Below are 18,774 nucleotides of genomic sequence, written 5' to 3' on the forward strand. Positions count from 1 at the left end.
CCTCTGGAAGAGCAGTCAGTGCTCTTAACCTCTGAGTCATCTCTACAGCCTGTGGGGTAAACTGTTAAAGACTTCAGGAGATTGTCTGTCATAAACTTAAATATATTAATAATTAGCAGACTTCTGACAAGATTGCGGGCTAAATTGATTGGTCATATCTGAGGAGAGTAGACCACAACTTCATGGCATTAGCAAAAATCATTATTTATCAAGACAGGATAGGAACGAAAATCTTAAGCAACTTTGACAGGTTGTGTAAGCAGAGAAAGACACATTTATGTATTAGCAGAGAGACATTTGGCTAGGACCAGAATAAGAGAGCTGACAGCAGTGGCTTGAGATTGTGGTGACAGAAAGTGAGTTTGTCCAGGTGGGCTCAGGCCTGTGACTTGGACTGTGTGGGCAGGCCGTGAACCAGGGGTGTGGCAGCATGGCGCTGTATCTATGCTGGGCTTTGGAAAGGTGCTGTAGAGAGGCCTGCAAGTCACAGAGCCCAGTAAGCCCATGGCCCAATCCCTGTTGGAGCTGGGGAATTTTGATCCACGACCTGGAAAAGGGACACTGTGGAGGTAGAGGCAGCTCTGGGTGCCAGGTAAGTGACAGAACAATTGGGGATGGGCGTGGAGCTAGACAGGCGCAGGTGAATGGCAGTTGCGGCCTTCTAGGTAGGGTGGTAGGTGGTGGGTGGGGAATGGGGGTGGGGAAGGAAGTGCCCGAAGTAGTGTGTTCTGTACCCCAACAACGTGCACGCTATTCTCTTTATAAGTCCTGGGCAGAGAGGGAGAGAGAGAGAGAGAGAGAGAGAGAGAGAGAGAGAGAGAGAGAGAGAGAGAGAGAGAGAGGAAGAGAGGGAGGGAGGGGAGGGGCTCCCTCGCACGCCGGAAAGCAGCTTCTCAGACAAGGTGAAAGCTATTTTTCTCCTCGCTGTAGCAGGCAGCCAAGCAGGGTATCCAAAAGTAACAACAGCAGTGATCAAAGAAGGAGGAGGTGACAGCAGCAGGGCCAGATAGGGGCGGGCAGGGCCAAAGCTGCTTTTCCCGCGGCTGTGAGCCCAGCAGGCAGGCAGGGCCCGGTGGCAGCTTCGGTGGGCAGAGCGCAGGAGCCCCCTGCGCGAGAGGAAACGCAAGTGTAGGGGCGGCAGGTGATCGTGCCCTGGGAAAGCAAGTCTCACAAAGAGATGCAAGGGGCGGTGCCAGACCCACTTCCCCCCCCCCCCCCCCCCCCCCCCCCCCCCCCCCCCCCCCGTCAACCCGGAGCAGAACTAACTGGGGAATGTGAGGGGGCGGGGCAGCAAACAGGATCCCTGGCAGGGGCGGGGCCTCACTCGGTGAACCTGCGGAACCAGCAGCTGCACAGAGCCACAGCGGTGGGCGGGGCTGAAGAAGGCAGGAGGGGAGCCTGGGCAATGCAGCACGAGCCAGGGAGAAAGTGCCAGCTTTGTGGCCATGCAGAATGTATCGAATCCTGTTCCTCTTGGCCTCACCTTTTCTCTAAGCATTTGCACTAAGTTTTAGTTTTCCCTTCTTGTTGTTCATTCTGTTTGATAGGTTCTTGTATTTTCTGTTCCAAGCCTCGCTTTCTTATTTTACTTTTCCTTAAATGGTAATTCTGATATTTTAGTATCTACTCATTTTGATTTAATTTTAGTAAGGTCTCCTCTAAACCTTGTCTCCAAATTTCATTTATCTCTCTGTTGTCTCTATAAAGCATTTGTCTTTGAGAAGAAGTAAAAGACCATTTAATTATTAAAGTAAAAATAAAGGTTATGGGCTGGAGAGATGGCTCAGTGGTTAAGAGCACTGACTGCTCTTCCGAAGGTCCTGAGTTCAAATCCCAGCAACTGTATGGTGTCTCACAACCATCCATAATGAGATCTAATGCCCACTTCTGGGGTGTCTGAAGACAGCTACAGTGTACTTACATATAATAAATAAATCTTAAAAAATAACAAAGGTTATTAATGTAATACTTGTCATAATTTCTAATCTCTTTTTTATTTATATCTTGGAACCATATAAGAAAGCAGAGACCACTTAAGACATCTGTTATTGTCTCCCATCTTTTTAAAAAAATTTTAAGCGATTTATTTATTTTATGTATGTGAGTACACTGTAGCTGTTTTCAGACACCCCAGAAGAGGGCACTGGATCTCATTACAAATGGCTGTGAACCACCATGTGGTTGCTGGGAATTGAACTCGGGACCTCTGGAAGAACAGTCAGTGCTTTGAACCACTGAACCATCTCTCCAACCCTGCCTTATTTCCTTAAAATATCAACTTTAGTGTATTTATATCTAGGTATGGTGTTTTATATTTAGCTCCCTTTGTTTGAGCATAGAAGTAGGATTTAAACAATTTTTACCTGACTGGGAAGTCTGTTCTTTGAGTTTGGCTTCTGCTTCCCGGGTATCAGCAGTTCTGGCTTGTTCTTTCAGCCCACAGAGAAGAGGTGTGTTTCTGCCCTATCACCAGTAACTTGGTCTGTTACCTTACTCGACCCCAATTCCTCCCCGGCTCTGGGAAGTTGTAGGGTTAAGGGCTGGCTCCTTCGGTCAGCGAGTCTGACCAGCAGGAGACATTTTGGTAGTGTTAAGTAAGCTGGCTCCGCAGCCTCAGACCGCAGGACCACTGCACTGTCTGCCCCAGCCAGAGGCCAGAAGAGCTGCAGAGTTGCTAGGACCCACTGCGAGGTACACAGCAGGGTTTTCCTCTGTTGATCAGTGTTGGGCTCCTCCCTCAGTGGGACAGAGGCCGGGGCTTTGAGATTTCCAGAGGCAAGGGGGAATTGCCTGGTTTTCTGTATCTGTTGGCGCTGTCTCCCAGGCCTGCCTTCAGCCTGGCTCTGGCCTAAGATCTAATTGCGTTCCTACAGTTTTCCCAAGCCCACGTGCCTGGCCGGATCGCCACCTTTGCCAAGCGGCTCGCACAGCTGGGCCTTTGGGAAAACCTCGGAGAAATGGCCTTTGCTAAACATGCATGCCAGCCATTTTGCCCCGTGTCTCCTGCGTGGGTGCTGGGCAGTTATTAGCAAGAGGCAGCGGAGTCAGGGCACATGCTCTTCCCAGGCCTGGATCTGCTCAGTCCTCTCTGTTTGTCTGGGCTCCAGTCCAAAGCAGGCTGCTGCCAGCCTTGGCCCCTGAGAAGGGGGTTGGACCGCAGCTGTAGCAGCTGTCTTTCTATCCCCTCGATAGACTGTCTTGCGTCCTGGGGACTTCTAGTGAAGGGGGCTTAAAAAGAGAGAGAAGGGTTTAGGGAGTGTGGCAGAGCTTATTCAGGGCAGAGGATGGGAGTTAATGGTATAGTGGAGGCAGATCTGGGAAAGGAGAGAGAGAGAGAGAGAGAGAGAGAGAGAGAGAGAGAGAGAGAGAGAGAGAGAGAGAGAGAGGAGGGCAAGTAGCCCCTTTTATAGTGGGCCAGGTCTATGGGGCGGGGCATACCTGGCAGTTGCTAGGTAAGTGTGGGGTGGAGCTTAGACAGAATACCAACATCTAGCACCCATTTTCCCTAGGGAACTTTTCTTTTAAGGCCTGAATATACATTTTAAGGATCTGGATAACATGCCCAATGTTGTGCACCATTTGTAAAAGGAATTTTTATTTTTTAAATATAAATGTAAACAGTGAATTTATCTGGAGGCTATATTTCTTTTTTTTAATTTTTAATTTTTTTTTAATTTATTGAAAAGGGAAGTAAAAACACTTTTTCTTTTGGATTTGGTTTTTTCCAGACAGGGTTTCTCTGTATAGCTCTGGCTGTCCTGGAACTCACTCTGTAGACCAGGCTGGCCTCTAACTCAGAAATCCGCCTGCCTCTGCCTCCCAGAGTGCTGGGATTACAGGTGTACGCCAATAAAACACTTTATAATAAAATTATAAAGTGTCGTAAAAACACTTTATAATAAAATTAAAGACTTACATGGAAAATATTTCAGATAAACACATGATAATTGTTTCCAAACAATTTTCATGGAAAATTAAGGAGTAAAGTGGTAGACATGTAAAACATTCCTAAATTAGTTGAAATATGGGATAGAAACATTTTATGATAGAATTGAAGATTTACGTGGAAAATATTTCTGATAAATTATAGAAAAATGTAGAAAAACATATTAGAATTGAAGATTATCATGGAAAATTTTATATAGATATAATAGTGGTAGGCATAAAAGTATTCCTATGTTGATTAACAGTGGAATTATAAACATTTTCTGATAAACTTGAAGACTTACATGGAAAATCTTTCTGATAAAATTATAGAAATATATAGAAAACATGTTAAAATTAAAGATTATCATGGGAATTATATAGATAAAATGATAGGCATAAAGATAATTCTAAGTTGATTGAAGGTGGAATTATAAACATTTTCAGATAACATTGAAGATTTACATGGAAAATATTTCTGGTAAAATTAAAAAATAAATAAACAAACACGTTAAAATTGACTATTTTTCCATGTAGATCTTTAATTTTATCATAAAATGTTTTTATTTCCCTTTTCAATAAAAAATATATATTTAAAATAAAAAATTGTTGTAAATAAAAAAATATAAGCCCCCCCCCCCCCCAAAAAAAAAAGAATCAATGTAGCAAAGCCATGTCTGGATTGAAACAAGCTATGAGGGCAGAGAAATCAGCATCTGAATAACACAAGGATGACCTTTACACAGTGTATGAAAACATTATGCCTACAAATAACTGGGGTTTTACGCCACAGAGCGTGACCTTTTGGGTTCATTTTAATAGCACTGGCTTCCTCGTGACTGTGCTCTGTTACGTGTAGTTGTCCGGATAGGATAAGGAAGCACACATCACTTGACACTGGAGTATCCCTGTATCAGGGCAAGATGTAGTTGTTAGCATTTTGTCTAAGCTCCGCCCCATAGTTACCTGGCGACTGCCAGGTGCGCCTGACTCAGGATAAAAGGGGCTTCTCGCTCTCTCCTCGCTCTCTTGTTCTTGCCTTCCTGCTCCTGCTCTGTTCTCTTGCCCCACCCCCACCTCCTTTTCTCCCCATTCCCTTCCCCTCTCTCTCCACATGCTCATGGCCGCCCTCTACTCCTCCTTTCCTCTACTCTCTCTGCCTTTCTCTGTCTCTACCTCCCTCTCCCCTCCCCTCCCCATTCCCTGAATAAACTCTGTTCTATAAGGGGGAAGGGATGCCTCAGCATGGCCCCCGGAGGCACCAGGAGGCCCCCATACCTGACTACACACCCACCAAAACATAGCCCCTCCTTCCTTTATCTTTATATAAACACAACCGCTATGGACATTTAGCAAGGGAATAAGACTTTTTTTAGTTTTCCTCTCTACTGCTATCCTTTTTTTTTTTCCTGCTAATTTTGACCCAAGGCTCTCGGAGCCTCGTTCTCTGCCTTGTTACTCTGGCCGGTCTAGCAGTACCAGTCTCCGGGGCGACCCCGGAGCATCTGGAGTCACAGGTGGTGCGAGCATGCCGTCAAGCCTGTCTCGCATATCTGGATTTTGAACAGGTGCACGTGCTCATGTTATTTCTTTGACTTCGCTATGGGTCGGTGGGTTTTGTGATCTGGGGAACAGCGACAATCCATTCTCAGCCTCTTAGGGTTCGGTTCTGAATGTCTGATGATAATTTATGTTATCAAGTGGGCTGCATGATAGGAGAAGGGAAGGTCTGTGAGGCACGGGAGGCGACATTTGATTAGCACCTGGGTGGGCATAAAGATAACCATGGCCCTGTGCTGAATCCCTGGTGGAAGAGTCAGGTGTTCTCAAGAGAATCGTGAGGGCCCCTTCAGCAATCATATTACCACCCCTGTCGCTGGCAGGATTAGTGCAGGAGCCTCACTGAATCTGACTTCCAGTGAAACAGCAGAAGAAAACCTTCTGTTATGCACACTTCCCATAGGAGTGGGCCCAGGGACACAGAGCACCGCCCGGCCCAGAACAGGCATGTCACACACCAAATACCATCTTTTGTTTTGTTTTTTTGTGGATTTTGGTTTTTTTCGAGACAGGGTTTCTCGGTATAGCCATGGCTGTCCTGGAACTCACTCTGTAGACCAGGCTGGCCTCAAACTCAGAAATCCACCTGCCTCTGCCTCCCAGAGTGCTGGGATTACAGGCGTGTGCCACCACCACCCGGCTCCAAATACCATCTTTACTTAACTTTTTTTTTTGTTTATTTTTTGAGACAGCATTTCTCTGTATAGTCCTGGCTGTCTTCAAACTCACCCTGTAGGAAAGGGTGGATTATGTTTGTAAGGGCATCTGTCCCCGACCAGGGAGAGTGGGTAACAACTCTCTCTCTCTCTCATGTTGGGGGAGGAGGAACTGATTCACCAATCTTCAGACAGATGCTCCCTTCTTTACCACATCTGTCCCAGTGGCCTTCTCCTGATTTATCTTTCCTGTCAGAAATCTGCATGGCTCTTCTTTTGTGCCAGCCTAAGTAGTTACACAGTTAAACTAACTTGGGCCTAAGGTGCACCCACAAATTGAGTCCTTACATGAACTGCCATTTGGTTACTAGGTAAAAACAAAGAAGTATTACTTTTGTTGTTGTTGTTGTTGTTGTTTTTAAACCTCAGCCAGTCATAGGATACCCCCTCCATGCTGATCTGCAAGTAGAAGCACCCATTTACTGATTGTCAATCCTGTTTGCCCATGTTCCCTGGAATTCTCTGGAATTCCGGGCTAGCCCCTCCCCATGCCATGGGTTATTCTTTGAACAAGTGGTCTGTTAAATTCATTTAAAGCTTTGCTCTGAAAAATGCAAAGGCGAATTTTAAACATTTTTTTCTACTTGCTCAATTCTAAAGTTTTTCCATGTGTCTTATGCATGTGAATGGTCTTGTTTTCCCTCTCATTAATATGTTTTCCCCTAAAGTCCCAGCATAGAATCATAGTTTCTTTCTTTCTTTCTTTTGCTGCTGCAGTGACTCATATCCTTTGTTGTGAAAAGTAACAGACAACTAAAACAGCTCTCTCTAAACACTGTAGAGAAATGTCCTTTCTTCGGGTCAGATGGGGGAGCTTTCGCCTTCTCTGGTAAATTATAAGAGATTCCTGTAGTAAGCCGGGCGGTGGTGGTGCACACCTGTAATCCCAGCACTCTGGGAGGCAGAGGCAGGCAGATTTCTGAGTTCGAGGCCAGCCTGGTCTACAGAGTGAGTTCCAGGACAGCCAGGGCTACACAGAGAAACCCTGTCTCGATAAAAAAAAAAAAAAAAAAAAAAAGAGATTCCTGTAGTTTCTTTCTGGTCAGGGTGACCTTCAGTTCCTTAAGAATAAAGCTGCTGGACTAACCAAACAGAAGTACAACCCTGGAACCTGCTTAAAATTTAATTTAGATAGGTAATAAAACCAGTCACAAACTTATGATGCAGGGTGCTGCCAAAGTGACATGCGACTGCTGAGAACTGTATTACAGTGTCAGGTGCGCTGGGCATATTAACTACACGTCTAGTTTACCACATTTCCAGTTAATCCTGGGTTGATTTGGGTAGAATTCCATTTCCTGTCAAGAGCACAGCGATGTACAGTAAAAGACTATTCAGTGTTAATATTCAATGTAACTACATGTACTGGCTGGTTCTGTGTGTCAACTTGACACAGGCTGGAGTTATCACAGAGAAAGGAGCTTCAGGTGAGGAAATGCCTCCATGAGATCCAGCTGTGGGGCATTTTCTCAATTAGTGATCAAGGGTAGGAGAGCCCCTTGTGAGTGGTGCCATCCTTGGGCTGGTGCTCTTGGGTTCTATAAGGGAGCAGGCTGAGCAAGCCAGGGGAAGCAAGCCAGTAAGGAACATCCCTCCACGGCCTCTGCATCAGCTCCTGCTTCCTGACCTGCTTAAGTTCCAGTCCTGACTTTCTTTGGTGATGAATAGCAATGTGGAAGTGTAAGCTCAATAAACCCTTTCCTCCCCAACTTGCTTCTTAGTCATGATGTTTGTGCAGGAATAGAAACCCTGGCTAAGACACTACCCTTCTTAGGAAGATTAGCAATGTTCTTCCAGAGAGGCTGTCTGGGCTGGCAGGGCAGATCATATTAAGTACCACAGCCCAGGCAGCATCTGTCTTCAGGAAGCTCCTTTCACCACACGGTAACATTCCTCCTAAAACCTCAGTAGGAAGACATGGAGAGTGGTCACTCTGAAGGCAGGTGGCCTTTTTATTAAAATATTTTACATGGATACACACACAAATGCAATCCTCCCAAGGAACAAATGTAAAAACTAATGCAAATCACCGTTTGAGGAACAAGGAAGATTATACCCTGTACAACAGAGAAGTGGGACCTCAAACCCACCCACAAAGGGAGCTCAAGACTTAGTTTTTTTAAGCACATAGGATGTGTTCATAACACCAACAGTAGTGTAATTTCTGCTGCACACTTGGTAAAATAACATCAGCTACAAAGAAAATGAAAGCAATATCCCCACAAAGCTTACTTTGTAGAAAGTAAACAATTCCAGATCATAGGAATTAGGAGACCTCTACCCCACACAGCAGACCATGCATAAAACCACTTCATGCATCATAGGGGGCACAGTATAACATTTTTTCACAACACAATTCATATAAACATTTTTTAAAAAGTCTATAAAAGTGTAAGTGTAGCATTTCCTAGCAAAATATCCAGAAATTTGATGGTTTTTCAACATTTGTTTTGGGTGGGAAACATGGATATAAATTGTGACTGATATATACATAGGTTTGAAAACATTTTTTAGAAGCAAATTTTTATCATACAACACTTTCCATTGATTTTCCGCACAATCCAAACAACAACCTCCTTAGAGAAACAAGGCAAGGAAGTTGAATGAAACTGGGCCAACTACTCAAGGGTTTTTATGATAAAATATTTACTTCATGTGTATCAAGTCATGACCAGCCAATTACTTCCAGATATCAAGGTGATAAAGTTCATAATTCCAAATCATGGAACTACAAGTCTTCTTGACATTCGACTAATTATACAAGAGTGGTTTGTGGAACTTACGTTGACCCATGGATATTGGCTTGGGCCCTGTGAGAGGCACTGAGAATGTAAGGCAGCCAACGGCAAGAGGAGAATATGGCGGCTCTGAGAGGCACTGAGATGTAAGAGTGATGGAATACTGCGGCTCACTAACCACACTCAACTGTGAGTGCAATGTCTTTGGAGTCCATTAGAGGGCATCAGATCCCCTGAGTTGGAATTAGAGCTGGTTGTGAGACACAGTATCTGGACATCAGAAACTGAAGGCAGGGTTTTCTGCAAGAGTAGTAATGTGCTCCTAACCACTTGGTCATGTGTCCAGCCCCTAAGTGCATTAACTTGGAGCTAAGAAACAGATACATGATGGGGTTTTTCTTCGTAGACTACTATCACATTACAGAAAAGTTAACTAGGAATTTTATCCTGGATCATTACTAGTATTTGTTGTTGTTTGTTTGAGTCAGGGTTTTCCTATATAGCCCTGGCTGTCCTGGAAGCCTTTATATAGACCAAGTTGACTTAGAACCTGGAGAGATTTGCCTGCCTCTTGAGTTTTGGACTAAAGGCCTGCACCACCACATTCGGCTATCATGGCTAATTTGAAATGCTCAACATTTTTATGACCTCTGATAAATGAGGAGAAATATGAAGTCATTTTTTTTTAAACTCTCAGGACATATCATGTGCAGGGACAATATACAATATGTATTCTTATCCTGTCAGTGTTCTAAATTCCAGTCAACTTTACACAATTAAAAGGGGCTCCAGTGTTTTGTTTTTTTTTTTTCTGGCCTCTGGTGTACTTAGGGTTCCAGTGTTAAAGTGAACCAAAAACTGAGGTTGAAGGCCCAGAGTGGAGATGTGTCTCTGGGTGAATGCGCTATTTGGTAGCTATAGTTCTGTAATATAATATAAGGGGTTCTGTAATATAAGGGGTTCTGTGATATAATGCTGGATATCACTGCATTGTGCAGGGACCCATCTCTCTGGACCAGATGGATTAGATACCCTGCTTTAATTTGGTAAGTTCTTGGAACCCAGTTTTACGTGTCCCATTTGCAAGTATTGCTTGCACAGTGCACTAAAAGGCACTCGGGAACTATCATCTTAACTCCACCCCCAATAATCACAGAGCATTTCTGAAACACAGCCCCACCTGAGACACTGCGCCTTTGGCATGTCGATTAGTTCTTTCAGCGTGCACGCCTTTGTGTGGCTCATATAACATTAGGGGCGTGGAAACACATCCCGTGGGAGCTACTTAAGCTCCGGATCAGGCTGCGGCTGGCTTCTCTTTAGGAGTAAGTGTGTTGCACGGTGCTATGCTTGGTGACCCTGGTGGACGATGTGGTGATAGTGGAGTTGGGATGACCAGATTCCTCTAGATCTAAATTGGGCAGAGGGCCCATGCCTCCCTCACTAGAGAGCACGGTCTTCCTAGCCTTGATGGAGGTTTCACTGGGAATCTGGTAACTGGACTGCAGCGTGGAAGCAGGAGTCAGTATTCTTTCTGTCACGGTGACATTCTGTCCTCCTGCTGCCACACTGGGCATCGCCAGAGTGGGCTGCACGCCTGAGCTAGGTGCAAGGATGCGCTCTCTCTCCCTCACCATAACATACTGTGCATCTCTCAGATGCTGGGTGACCTCGAGAGGCTTAGGGACGCCCCCATTAGGCTGGATCACTCGTTCCGTAACAAGGACCTTTTCTTCATTGGCATAATGCTGATCCACCAAGGCAGAGGCTGGAGCGTACACCCTCTCTGTCACAACAAGGCTCTGTGGCTGTCTGGGAGCCAGGATCACAGTGCTGGGTGGCCCCGCTGAACCTGCGGCATAGGAAGTTTCCGTCACTATAACGTTACCGGAAGCCACAGGATCAGGTGTCGGCACTACCTTCTGACTCTGCCTGGAAGACACAGAGCTCTCAGTGACAATTTCCTGTGTGACTTTCTGTGTGTGTGCTCCATGCAGAGGCTTGGGGGCTTGGAGGGCACTGTTAGAGGAAAACGTGCTCTCTGAGTTGGCTGTCACTTGCTCGTAGTGAGAGCCGGGAGCCACCTTCGCGCTTGTTTCTCTGACTGGCTTTTGCCTCTGTTCAGTGTCCACGGCCATGTCGATCTTTCGACCTAGGCAAACTTCAGCCAGGGTCTTGAATTTGAGCCCCAGGTCGTCCAAGAGCAGGTCATCCAGCTCTCCCTCGATAAAACTGCAGCACCCGACGGAGCCTCGGAGAGAGTCCGTGTCTTCCTGAGAGTAAACGAGAAGGCAGTCTTTGGCCATGTGAAGCTCGTCTTCCCCAGCGTAGGAGGCCACTTTCTAAATGAAAATAAGAATGGAGACAGAGCATTACCAGCACAAATTCTTTTAAAACCAGGCTTGATATTTATTGATATAATGCAAAAACTAGGGAAAAAAGGAGTCTAATTTCAAGAAAACATAAGAGGAACACAATCAAGTCATCCTACGTCATGGTTGGTGTGTCATCTCACAAAATACTAATATGAAAGATGAAAAACGGGTGGGGCACAACTTCAGATTAAAAGTGATTAGTGTTTTAGTAACCCAGTTAGCCACCGAATAGAAGACGTAATTGCTTTACAAGATTACCATGATCACGGAACTGATCAGTGTTTAAACTGAAATGCACATTGTAGGTTTATTTTGTCAGCTGTATTGTGTGCAATAGAGAATATGCACACTGTATTTGTAGGCACACACATGTGCTTATTTGAGTGAGGAATGGAAAAAAACAAATGGAAATTATGCCAAATGCTAATTGGTGAAAATCCCTGCACACAATGGACACGCCTGAAAACCTCTACTCTCTTTGAGACATGATTTTCATGTATTCTAGGCTGGCCTCAAATTCTGGAACTCCTGGAACCTCTCTCCTAAGCCTCTCATGTGCTAGGATTACAGGTATGTTTCTTTACTGCCAGCCATGGATTCTTTGACAGTCTTATGATAGCTTCCACATTCTAGTTATTTTTATCTGGTGTGTGTGTGTGTGTGTGTGTGTGTGTGCGTGTGTATTGAACATAGAGCTTTAAGCTCCTTTATTGAGCTAAAGTCCTTATCCCTGGACGCTACCAGACCTATTTAAGTTGTTGTGGTACCCAGTGTTCTACCATGTCAACTAGATCCAGCCAGCTGACTATGCTGCTGGTTCCCTCATAGCCTTGTTGACTTCCTGTCTTCTCTTTTCAGTGTCTGACTATAATTGTGGATTTGTCTATTTCTCTGGCAGGTCTTGCTTTAAGGCGTTGGATTCCTGTCATAAAGCTCTGGCATATGTAGGAACGCTACATTTCTGCATGAATTAATTGGTTGGTTTCCACTCTGAAATAAAATAAATCCTTCTGGTTTTGTCTAGTTATGAAATTTATTCTGGGATAAATTTTGTCTAGGTGAAACACTTATCTGTAGTCCTGTTTTCAATTGCTAACCTCGAGCAATGACGTATGCTCATCTCTTGTGTAACTTTTTCATGGGTTGTGTGTGTGTGTGTATGAATATATGTGAGTTCCCTTCAGCGTCACAAGTTTATCATATAAATTACAAAAATGTGGAGCTAGAAATATAGCTTAGTGGTTGAGACCACTTGCTGCTCTTCCAGAAGACCTGGGTTTGATTCCCAGCACCCACAAGGCAGCAGAGAACCACATGTACCCTCAGTTCTAGGGTTCTGGGCCCCTCTTCTGGCCACTACTGGAACTGCACACACACAGCACAGACACACATGTAGGCAAAACACCCACCCATATATATATATAAAATCAATAAAATTAAACAAACAAATGACTCCCCCTCCCAAAACAAAAATGTAAGTGTACTTATTAGCCCGAGTATTTTAGACTACAATCTCTGTCTTCCTTCCTGTGTTCGTTCCTCGGAAGCCTGCTTTTGCAGAGGGGCCGTATTTTCTGACCCATGATCACTTATCATAGTTACATGACTTTCTTTGACCAAACAAATGCAATTGTGAAGGAGCCTGTGATGATTAATCTTCATTACTGACTTGACTGGATTTAGAATTGCCTTGGCAGCACACCTCTAGGTGTGTCTAGGAGGCAGTTTTCAAAGAGGTTTGAACAGGGAGGGCAGAGTCACCATCATAAATGTGGGTGGTGCCATTCCAAGGGCTGGGGTCCCAAACCAAATAAAAAGGAAAGCAGAAGGGAATGAGCTGAGAGCCAGCCTTCATCTCTGTGCTTCCTGCACGAGGACAAATCCGACTTGTCCCATGAGTTCTCCACCACGCCTTCTGCACCGTGATGGTCTGTCGCAAACTTCTCAAACCATGATCCCAAATAAATCTTCCCTCCTTGAGATGTGTTTGTCGGGGTGGAGAGATGGCTCGGTGGTTAAGCGCACTGGCTACCCGCCCTTCCAGGGGCCCTGAGTTCAGTTCCCAGCAACCACATGGTGGCTCACAACCACCTGTAATGGGTTCTGATGCCCTCTTCTGGTGGGTCTGAAGACGGCTTGTACTCACATACATAAAATAAATAAATCTTTAGAAAAAGGAAAAAAGATGTGTTTGTCAGGTATTTTATGCCAGCAAGGAGACACAAGGCCACCAGAGCCGATGTCTGGTTCTGCCACTGCCGTTTCTCCTGTGCCACAGGATGGCAGTGCCCCTGGCTCAATCTGCTCTCTTAGCATGTCTCACAACGAAGATGACACAAGCAGAGCAGGAACAAAGTGACAGGTAAAAACATGAAGAAAAAGAACTAAACGGATCGCGGGGCCACTTGTCAACACTGAGTAACTTAGCTACCACTGGCCATTTCAATAGTTCCCAACTGTTTTTCTCATCACCTGCAAATACAATCTAAAAAAACCCCACAAAACTTCCCCACTAACTGTATGTATCCCTCACAAAAGCCCACTTAGTAATCTAGAATCTCATATTTTGATATAAACGTCTCCTCACCATCCATAAAACCCGGCGCTTACCTCCGTGTAGTAACTTCTTAAGAATTCCTCATTCATGGCGACGGCTCCGCGAGCCCCACTCATGTCTCTGGAAGCCCCCGTGGCTCTTGCCGTCCTTATGGTTTCACCGGCCGCGATGGCTCCCGCTGTCCCTACGTGGTGAGTGGTCCCGACGGTGAGGAGGCTTCTGTGTTCTTCCCATCGTCCGTCAGCCTCAGTCAGCTCGTGATGCCCTTTGGTAACGGAAGCTGAGCTGCTGCCTTTCACCATGCCTTCCTTGAGCATCGCCCCTCCTACACCGCCGCCTCTCACTGCTGAGCTCCCCGCATGATCAGTCACCAGAAGCGAGGGCACCACCTAGGTGTGAACACAGCTCAGAAATGAATCCGGAGGACCAAGGGTCAGTGTCTGTGGCAGGAAGATGTGAGTTAAGTGGATGGAATGAGCTACTTCTGCCTAAGCAAATTAGGAAAACCGCCGGGGGTGGGGGTGGGGGTGGGGTCACATCCACTGCAGTCCTGTAAAGGATTTCTTTTTCCTACTTTAGAGTTGACTACAACCAGAGGAGGACACAAAGCCCAGATTTCTTTATGTGGTTTGGATTTACCCTCTTAACCAGAACAAATGACAGCCACCACCTCTTTAGGGTCTTGTGTGACAATTACAAAACTCTGAAATTTTAACTGGACACATAGATAAGAATCTATTTCCAATCTTCTATTGCTACAAGTTAGCCTCTTGCCTTCCAACCAAAGAAGATCAAGAAACACTATGTACACTTTGCAGAAAATGTGCCTACAGAGCAGTTCATGGTGTCTCAGCTGTGTTCTCTAGTATGAGGACAGGAACTAGTGTGTGGGAGGAAACCCATCTGCGGAGGAGCAGGAAGAGGGTAGAGTCGGGGTATGACTGAAGGGTCTCCATGCTGATCGATCCAGGACCACCCACCCACATTTTTTTTTATCTGTTATAAAAAACCAGTTATTTTTTTTATCTGTTTACTTGTTGGAGAGAAAAATCTCACTGTGTAGTCTAGACTGGTCTTGAATTTGTGGTTGTTTTCCATTAGTTTCCCAGCTACTGGGGTTATAGGGTTGTGAGACGTCCCAGTAGGCTCATGTGTTTGACTACTTGGTCCTCAGTTAGTGGGATGCTTTGGAAGATGGCGGAACCATTAGGAGGCGGAGCTTCACTAAAGGAAGTGGATCACTGCAGGTAGACCTTGGGGTTTTATAGCCTGACTGCGCTCCCTGTCTGCTCTCGGCTTCCCGACTGCAGATGCAACATGGCCGGCTTCTTCACACTCCTGCTGCCAAGCCTTCCTTGCCATGGTGGATTGTTCCTTTCAAGCAATAAGCCTTTCTTTCCTTAATTTGCGTTGTCAGGCTATCTTGGCCTTAGTAACAAGGAATGTGATTGACAAGGGGGGTGACTGTGTTCCACTTTGGCGACACTTGGGCTTCTTGACACTTGGTGTTGATACATAGATTCTACAGGAAATGGAACTGTGGCAGGTGGAGAAGAAAGACCTAGGGTTAAGACATAGTGGAGAGACGGGGAACTAACTATTAAGCTGAATATACCGAGAATGGAAGCAAATCCACTCCTGGCATTAAAAGGACTGTTGGATAATGGGGTACGTTCCCTGTCCTTTGCTCTACATAGTTTGGGTCACCTGCATTCTCATTAGCACAGGATATACCACAGAACAGTCAAAGCCTTTCCACTTTGTTTAACAAAGGTATATGCATGAGATCTGATGACTAGTGTTCTGTCTTCCCCATCACACTAACACAGACACACAACACAAGTGCCTGTGACCTTGAAAGGTATCGGGCTTTTTCCTCACCAGCAAGCAAGTGGTCAGTTTTTCAGTGGACGGTACTTGGGTCCTTCAATTTCACTGTGACACTGTCAGATCCTACAGATGTAGGGCTCAGTCTTACAGACATTGTTACTTCCTAGGTGCCAAGGACTTTAAGAGTTGATTGCCAGCTTTTGATGTACACATTTCACAACTTAACAGCTGTGTCAGTCCCTTATGATGAAAACTGTTGCCAACACCCTCTAAGCAAGACACCTTGAAACTCATAAAAGAAGCTGGTGGTTCACAGCTGTAATCAACACACTAGGGAGTCCAAGGCAGGAGGATTGCTTTGAGTTCAAGACTAGTCTGAGTTACAAAGTGAGATTGTCCAAACTCCCCATGCCCCCCAATAAAATCAGACCAGTAGCAGATGGCATCACTGTCTGCTGTACTGACCTTGTCCTCGGGGGGTGCTCCCTCATTATTCCAAGGATGCAGCATCTCTATGGTCCCAGGAATGGGGGCGAAGCCTTTGGCGCCCTCTCCACAGTGGCACATCAGCAACAGGAGCGGCACCACTGAAGGAAGCCAAGCGGAGTCAGAGTCATTTACCAGCTAAACCCATGCCATTTAGACCCGCATCTCACTTCCCGAAGCCCAGTCCTCACATATTTGAAGCTTCATTTTTCCGTTTTCTGTGTTTGTGTTTTTCACTCTGGTCCCACCTTTCCAACCTTGCTTCGGTCGGATTACATCAAAGCCCGGAGGCAGACAGAGTCCTCTGATTCAAAGGTCTTCCTCATCACAGAGCGCAGAGTTCTGTGACTGGATGAGATCATTTATACCTCTCCCTCCAATTTTTTTTTTGTAAGCCTATTGTCTAAAAAAAATCTGTATCAGAGGGATCAAAAACAGCCAAGAATGGTGGCACACACCTTGATTCCCTCAGTACTTAGGAATTCTCCCATGCTTGGGGGGGGGGGGGAGCTGAAGCAGGAGGATTGTTGTGGGTTTGAGGCCAGCAGGAGCTACAGAGTGAAACCTTGTCTCTAAAGCCCCATCCAAACAAACCAAACCAAAACATGCATTTGTATGTGCCTGTGTATGTGCTCGAGAGCACACACACACACACACACACACACACACACATATCTGGAAGAAAAAAAAAACCAGAATAAAACATCAACATACTCTAGACCATCAAGGCTATTGTATTTTATCTCAGAGTGGGGTTTGCATAAGACCAGACTCTCTGATCCCCCACTTCACCTTTGACTTATCTGAGGAGTACCATTTTCTTTTCTTTGCTTGCATTTATTTATTTCCTAATTAATTAATTGATTAATTTAATTAATTAGATATGCTGTTATATAGCCGAGGCCAGCCTTGAACTCAGTAGTATATAACAGACAAAGACCCTGAGCTCCAGACCCTTCTCCCCTCACTTCTTGAGTCCTGGGGTCACAAATGAGCTGTACCCACGTATCTAGTTTTATGTAATTTGGAGGTGGAGCTCAGGCATGCACTCTACTAACGGAGCCCCACACCCAGCTCCTAAGTACTGTTGTGCCAGGTTAGACTTCAGGGCAGCTGGGATGGTCACAGAGCTGACCGGCTGGAGGTCTCTAGTAGACTGTTGGGTTCTGTGCACTTAATGGGACATCTATAAGCGTCTTTAATAGCCTTCTCCTCCTTCCATGGCGATAGCCCAGGCTGTCTTGGAGGGCTACTCTGCCCAAGTTCAAGCACAGTGCAGCTGCAGGGGCCAACAGATCTGTGGCGGAAAGGAGGGCAGGCAGGATTGGCCGGGCACAGCTTGTTTTTGTGAGGGCACACCGAGGTGCTTAGGAAAGGGTTGATTGCAGTGGGCGAGCAGCCAAGAGTGTGCAAAGCACGCTTGGATTGGAATAAACTGTGTTTATAAAAATAATCTTATATCCACAGGGCACATGCGCATGGCAAGTCCTTTCTGCAGACCGATTAACCCCAGGGCCCCGGGAACCCAGGCTCTGAAGACTTACGGAGCAGGAGCAGGAGCGCTAGAATCATGAGAGCGATGGCGGCGGGGCCCAGCCCCACGTAGTTGTCATACAGCGCAGCCGCACAGCCACCGCCCTTCAGACACTCGCACACCGTGAGCTGAAGGACCTGCCTCTCGGGGCAGCTGAAGCCCTGGCTGTCGGAAATGAGGAAGGGGATCTCACTTCTCCCGAGCTGCCGCTCGCTCTGCTGCAGCAGCACACTAGTACCTGCCAGAGAGCAGACAGGAGAGAATGAAAACAGGCGGCTGTTGAGGGAAGAGGAATTGATCCACGGAAAGGGGCTAAAGGTGGAAGCGCTGTGTCTCCCCAGCTCCTCCTGGCGCCCATTCTCTGTGCTCACCAAAAAACGTGTCCACAGACTTCGAAAGATTAACTAGAAGAGGCTCTAATTGTCATTTCACGATGATTAGATTAGCTAATACATGTGGTCCATCAAATGCTACAACAACCACCACACGCTCCAGTCAGCGGGAATTCGACAATACACGAGATGACATTTCTGTGAATAACATTTTCATTCAATGACATTCATATTACCAATTGTTAAAAAAGAAGCTATCTTGCTTTAAATGCAGCAAGAACTGTCTGATGTCATTCCCAGTTCTGATACTTTTCAGGGTAAGCCCGTCTTATTTTTATCTTAGTCTTTTTTTTTTTTTTTGATGACAATACCTTCTCTCTCTATCTACTGTTTTGTTTCTTTTCCTAAAAAGTTTGGAAATGGCATTTCATGTAATTTAAACAAGTATTTTAATAGAATGTGAGACCCTTGGAAAAAGCCAAAGTAAGCACTAGATGTTAGCACGTGGAAGTTGAGTCAGGAGGACAGTAGCAGGGTTTGAGGCTAGCGTAGGCAACAGAGTAAGATCCCGACTCAAAAACAGGCAAATAGAGACACCACCACCACTCCAAAAACCAATAAGGGAATTTTTAAAGTCATATCGTGAAAGAAGAAAGAAAGTTACATTTGTTTATTCACTGTGGATGTGGCTTTGTGTTCCAGTACCATGGTCAGCGTGTGGA

The 18,774-nt window shown here is 45.6% G+C and overlaps 1 protein-coding gene and 1 long non-coding RNA gene across 2 annotated transcripts in view; one reads left to right on the forward strand and one right to left on the reverse strand.

Moving 5' to 3' along the window:
• The first annotated feature begins 304 nt into the window (after positions 1-304).
• On the forward strand, positions 305-12,364 carry LOC127663932 (uncharacterized). Its single transcript, XR_007973069.1, has 3 exons — positions 305-592; positions 11,819-11,883; positions 12,212-12,364. It is a non-coding gene; the product is annotated as an uncharacterized LOC127663932 (long non-coding RNA).
• Dsg2 (desmoglein 2) overlaps positions 8,129-18,774 on the reverse strand; it is a 42,701-nt gene continuing 32,055 nt past the window's right edge. The window contains exons 12-15 of the mRNA XM_052155750.1: positions 17,731-17,958; positions 16,166-16,287; positions 13,924-14,259; positions 8,129-11,280 (exon numbers count right to left, since the gene is read on the reverse strand). Of these exons, the coding sequence (XP_052011710.1) occupies positions 10,258-11,280; positions 13,924-14,259; positions 16,166-16,287; positions 17,731-17,958 (1,709 nt within the window). The 3' untranslated portion in view covers positions 8,129-10,257. The remainder of the gene's footprint in view (positions 11,281-13,923; positions 14,260-16,165; positions 16,288-17,730; positions 17,959-18,774) is intronic.

This window comes from Apodemus sylvaticus, chromosome 13, assembly GCF_947179515.1.
Source record: "Apodemus sylvaticus chromosome 13, mApoSyl1.1, whole genome shotgun sequence".
NCBI classification, from domain to species: Eukaryota; Metazoa; Chordata; class Mammalia; order Rodentia; family Muridae; genus Apodemus; species Apodemus sylvaticus.